Source organism: Vicia villosa, linkage group LG7, assembly GCF_029867415.1.
Source record: "Vicia villosa cultivar HV-30 ecotype Madison, WI linkage group LG7, Vvil1.0, whole genome shotgun sequence".
Taxonomy (NCBI): Eukaryota; Viridiplantae; Streptophyta; class Magnoliopsida; order Fabales; family Fabaceae; genus Vicia; species Vicia villosa.
In genome coordinates this window covers 33300324-33306323 of record NC_081186.1, presented here as the reverse complement: position 1 = coordinate 33306323, position 6000 = coordinate 33300324, and the positions used below count along the sequence as shown (strand labels likewise).

The following is a 6000-nucleotide window of genomic DNA, read 5'->3' as shown; positions in this document are numbered from 1 at the left end:
GGGAAATCTACCTTGACTCATAATGTCAAGTGTTGGCTTCTTCTTCGGTTAGACCGTTTCTTTCCTTAGCTTTTATTTTACGCAATAGGATAGCCTCTTCATCTCCTCCCTTTCTTAAATTTTCAAAATCTTCTCCCTTTTTCCAAAACCTTCTTATGTTTGTAAAACCTTTTCAAAACCCTTCTTTGAAAATATCTTTTGCCCTTAGTGGCTTTTTCCTTCAAAAAGTTTAGACACTATTAATCGTCGAAACGAGTGGTTATACCCCACGATTTTGAAATTGATTGATATAATGAGATCTTTTCCGCGTGAGAGAGCTAGTGGCATACTTGTTGATTTTATCCGAGTTGGAGCCCTTCTTTCATTTGCGATGCAAAGAACTTATTTGTTATCATGCTCAAGATCAATGGCTGAGTATTTCTCTCCGACGATGATAAAGTGTTTATTCGTTTTTTTTAAAAGTTTTTCCCTTTTAAGCGGAACTACATTAGCTCTGACTTCTCCATTACACCGAGGAGGCATGTAGGCACAAAGCTTAACGCTTTGCCGAGCTTATTTTAAAAATTAAACAAACCCTTTTTTAGCACACACGACACAGATTTTCAAAAAGGTTCCTGTGGAGTACCACAGATATGAGGGGTGCTTAAAACCTTCCCCTTGTATAATCAACACCCGAACCTGATCTCTTCTTTTTGTTTTAAAAACAATTTTTGGGTTTGACGTTCTTTTCCCTTTTCCTTTGAAAAAATAAAGCGCGGTGGCGATTTCAAACGAAATATTGAGTCGAGTCAATTCTATGGCTTCGATCTCAGATTTTCCCCGCTACAATTATCTTTAGCACCACTTTGCATTGAGCACATTAAAATTCTGACGAAAATCGGGCAGAGTAACGGCTGTTTTCGGGTAAAATCCTTATCTCAATGCCTTGGAATTAACCATCAAGGACTTTCAAGGAAATACCTGCATACACAAACAGACAACAATCCAATGCCAGAGGGACAGAATAACAACAGAGTAATAACAGAATAAGGGTCCAGAGGCACTAAGTCCATAAGTTCGAATCTCCAAAGCGCTCGGGATAGTAACCAATAGTCTTAAAGAGAGCCTTATGTGTTTTTTAGATTTTTATTGATTATTAGTGTTTTAGCATAAATGTAATGTATGGTCCAAGTGGACAAAAGAAAAATAGCGGAAACATAAACAATATGTCCAAATGGACAAAGAAAAAATAGAGGAATATAAACGTGATGAAATGATAAAGTAAAGCAATAAAGAAAAATATAAAGAGCAATATAATAAATTGCGGAAATTAAAGTCAATTGTTAGATGTTAAAGATAACCATCTTGAAACTTGTCAAGTATGTTATCAAAGTTAGTAATGAAAATCGATGGTGAGTGAAGGATGTTCTCGGATTTAAATTCAATGGACATTTATCAGAAGCTTGATAAAATCATAGAGACTACATGATAAACCTCCATAAGTCTTAAATCAACCGCATACAATTCTCTTCCATATTTGATCTTTTTTATTCGGGACACGAAATATTGCGCTATGTTAAGCAGATCGCCAAGTGATTTATGTAGAAATCACCCTACAACGAGGTCGATCAAAACTTTATGTGCTAATGCATGCGAGAGAAGCGATATGTAGATCACTCTCCGAAAGCAATACCGCACGAAAAGAAAAATGGCGAGTGATCTAGTCTTTACCAAGAATCCATAAGAATTCTCAAGGTATTAAGACTTTCATCGATCAAAATAAAGAGAAACAAAAGATGGAACCACATTAAAAGCTCCTTTCATCCATAATTTCAATCACTTAATTTTGCAGATTTGGATTCTCATCCTATCGATGCCCTAAGTCCATTGAAATTAGAGAGAAATTAGGCCTCTAACTTGTGATTCAAATAAAATATCAAAAGAATGGAGTAGAAGATGAGTTAGAACCAAAAACAAGTTAAAAAAAGGAAAAAAAACACATTCTGCTCAGATGTAAATCGATTTGCACAGAGTGTAAATCGATTTGCATAACTTTGTTTTCAAATCTGTGCAGTTTTCTAGTTATGTAAATCGATTTGCACCAGATGTAAATCGATTTGCACAACACAGTTTTCAAAAAACAGCAAATAAAGAGAAGAAAATTTGTTTAAACATAAAACCAAACACCTTGTGATCTTGGATCAATTTATGCACGAAAATGTATCAAGTAAGCAAACAAAACTCATCAATGTAGCACCAAAGGTGCATCAAGCATAAACAACAATGATTCACATCTTGAATTATGGAAAGGATCTTGAATTTTACCAAATCTTTCACAAACTTTGAATCTTCTTCACGAACACACAACCACAAGCCTTGATCTCTCTCAATTGATGAATAAAATAGTGTTTATGTTGAGGTTTAGCTCTAAATTAGTGAGGTTCAAGATGTGACTCACTAATTTTTGTGGAAGAAATGAGAGCTTTGAGTGAGGGGTTTGGAAGAGGTGAGGAGAGAAAGAGCAAGAGTTTTCTTGGCTATCAAAGCTTGAAAAATGATGAGGGGAATGCCTCAATTTATAGCACTTAGGCTTGGGAAATTTTGTGGTTTGGAGTTAGGATTGGAAAATAGAATTAGGCTTGGGAAATGGTTTTGGAGCCAAAAAAGAGATCCAATGGTCTTAATGCAATCACATGAGGGTTTATGATTAAATGATGTAGGTAATCAAATACAAGAGCTAAGTCATGCTTCCCATGCTTGCAAATGATGTCAACACTTTCAAAAGCTGAAATTTGCCTTCATTTTTCCAAATTCGCACTGGTGCAATCGATTTACACTTTATGCAAATCTATTTACATTGCTGAAAAAGGCAAAATCTAGGGCAAAGACAGTTATGTAAATCGATTTACATCTTATGCAAATCGATTTGCACTGATGGCAGAAGCAAAATCTGGTGCAGAATCAGTTGTGTAAATTGATTTACACCTTATGCAAATCGATTTGCACAGTGAAATTGTTGAAAAATGCTCCTTTTGATGGGTATTTTGACTTGGTACCTACAAAACACAAACACACAAAAGCACAAGGCAATATTTTTGGTATTTTGGTTAGTAAAACAATATATACAAGACTAAAACATGGGTGCTCGATGATTCCCTTGCAGATGAATTGAGCACAACATCACAATTAGAGCTCTAAGTTAAAACTTCTTGATTGGTGATTGTATGCAAATGATGTGTGATCTTAGGGTCAAAAATTGGGGTATGACAATTATCATTCATATCATTGGCTCTGTGATTGCGGGATCAAGGTTCATTTTCTCAAGCTCTCGCCAGGGACCAATAAAATCACGGTCACGACAAAGGCCTAGCATTCCCGTGTGCTTTGGCATCTTTGCAAAATTTGTAACTCTCAAGCCGAAGGCTGTATGAGCTTGGATCATGCGTGTCCAACACTATTTTGGAGTTCTCTACAACTTTCGTGTTCAGCTTGGAAGCCAATTCTTTGAGGAAGGCATGCAGATTTGAGGTTTATGAATAATCGGTGGTGCTGAACCGTTGTTTTTGGATAGTAAAAAAATCATAACTCCTAAACCGTTTGACCGATTGAGCTGGAATTTTTAGGGAAAACTCCGTCTTGATGTTCCCGACATTTTTCGTGTTCAGCCCGGAGGCTGATTCTATAGCGAAAATTCCAGAAAAATTCAAGAGCGTCAGAGTTCGTTTGTGAAACGCGCTTAGAAGGAGCGATTTGGGAATCGCGCATATTCGGTCACTCTATATATTCTTTTACTCTCATTTTTTAAAAGGAGGTTCAGAATTGCTTTCAATCACACAAAAAAATTAAAATACTCTCTCACTCTCTCAAGGATCAAATTCACTTATTCTCTCAATTTCTTCAACATTCTCATCAAGAACGCGAAGAACGCGAAAGGTGAGATTCCGAATTTCGATCTTTTCCTCTCTCCCTCCTAGTGTTGTGCCACTCTCTCCCTCCCTCTCCACTTCCGGATTCGCATTCGCATCTCCGATTCGTGTTCGTGTTCGCGCTACATTCGGATCTTCAATCAGTAAGTGTTTGGATCTTGAAATAAGTGCTTAATCGTTGATTGTAGCATGATGTAGTATTGAAAGGAATAAAAAAGCTGTTGTATTTTATTCCTCATCTCTAGGCTGGTATATATAATGGTAATACAATAATGATATTAATTCTTTCCTTAATGGAGAATAAAGGGAAATAATACAAATAGAAATAATATATTCCAACACCCCCCCCCCCCTTAAGTTGGTGCATAGATATCTATCATGCCCAACTTGTCAATCAAATGCTCAAAGGTTGGTCTTGCCAAACTTTTGGTAAGGATATCCACAGTTTGCTGATTTGAAGTCACAAAAGGGAGACATATGATTCCAGCATCTAAATTCTCTTTTATGAAGTGTTGATCAATCTCAATATGTTTGGTTCTGTCATGTTGAACTGGGTTATGAGCTATGCTAATGGCAGCTTTACTGTCAGAGTATAATTTTAATGGAAGCACAATTTTCATCTTAAGTTCTTCTAGGACTCTAAGGATCCATAAACCTTCACAAATACCTTGAGACATAGCTCTAAACTCAGCTTCTGCACTACTTCTTGCTACAACTCCTTGTTTCTTGCTCCTCCATGTCACAAGATTACCTCAAACATAAGTACAATATCCAGAGGTTGATCTTCTATCTGTGACTGAGCCTGCCCAATCAGCATCCGTGAAGATAGACACATTTCTTTCACTAGTTTTCTTAAAATGTAAGCCTTTACCAGGCTTTCCCTTCAAATATCTCAGTATCCTGTAGACTGCCTCAAGATGTTCCTCGTAAAGAGAATACATAAATTGACTTACTACACTAACTGAGAAAGCAATATCAGGTCGGGTGTGTGACAAATAAATCAGTTTTCCAACCAATCTCTGATATCTTCCAGTGTCAACAGGAACACTACCTTCTCCCCAAAGTTTAACATTAGGATCCATAGGGGTATCTGCAGGACGACATCCACTCATTCCTGTTTCTTTCAATAAGTCTAGAATGTATTTCTGCTGTGAAACCACAATACCATTCTTTGACCGAGCAACCTCCATACCAAGAAAATATCGCATGGATCCTAAGTCCTTTATTTCAAAGTCTACTGCTAATTTCTCTTTTACTCTTGTCATTTCAACTGTATCATCTCCAGTAAGGACAATATCATCAACATATACAATCAGGGCAGCCAATTTCCCATCATGGGAGAACTTTGTGAATAAGGTGTGATCAGCCTGTCCTTGAATGTACCCTTGTTTCTTCATGGACTGAGTGAATTTTTCAAACCAAGCTCTAGGAGACTGTTAATCCATACAAAGACTTACTTAATTTGCATACATTTGATCCAAATTTTTCTTCAAAGCCAGGAGGGATGTCCATGTACACTTCTTCTTCTAGATCGCCATTAAGAAAGGCATTCTTAACATCTAACTGAAGTAGGGGCCAATCCAGGTTAGCAGCAAGAGATAAAAGAATTTTTATAGTGTTTAGTTTTGCAACAGGAGCAAATGTCTCTGAGTAGTCTATACCATAGGTCTGAGTAAATCCTTTAGCCACCAAGCGAGCCTTGTACCTTTCAATTGACCCATCTAAATTATACTTCACAGTAAACACCCATTTGCATCCAACTGTCTTCTTGTCATTTGGTAGTGTCATAACACTCCAAGTTTGGTTCTTTTCTAGAGCTTTCATCTCCTCAAGTACAGCTTCCCTCCACTTTGGAATTTCTAGAGCAACCTGTACATTTTTTGGAATTTCTACACTAGACAATTTTGAGATGAAGGTATACAGAGATGAAGACAAATTTGAATATGATATAAAATTGGACATGGGGTGTTTAGTACACGATCTAACAGGTTTTCTAATGGCAACAGGATCATCTATATCAGGATACAAATACGATTTTCAGAAACAGAGATGGACTTACCTTTCCTATTCTTAGGAGGTTGATCATTCCCCGGTT

At 36.9% G+C, this 6000-nt stretch overlaps 1 protein-coding gene across 1 annotated transcript; it reads right to left on the bottom strand.

The window, feature by feature from the left end:
- Positions 1-4657: 4657 nt before the first annotated feature.
- On the bottom strand, positions 4658-5302 carry LOC131618844 (uncharacterized mitochondrial protein AtMg00810-like). Its single transcript, XM_058890002.1, has one exon. The coding sequence runs from the start codon at positions 5300-5302 to the stop codon at positions 4658-4660; it is 645 nt and encodes a 214-aa protein (XP_058745985.1).
- Positions 5303-6000: the final 698 nt, after the last annotated feature.

Excerpts from the sequence above, each read along its gene's own strand:
- LOC131618844 (XM_058890002.1), bottom strand. The coding sequence starts at position 5,302 with ATGAAGAAACAAGGGTACATTCAAGGACAGGCTGATCACACCTTATTC.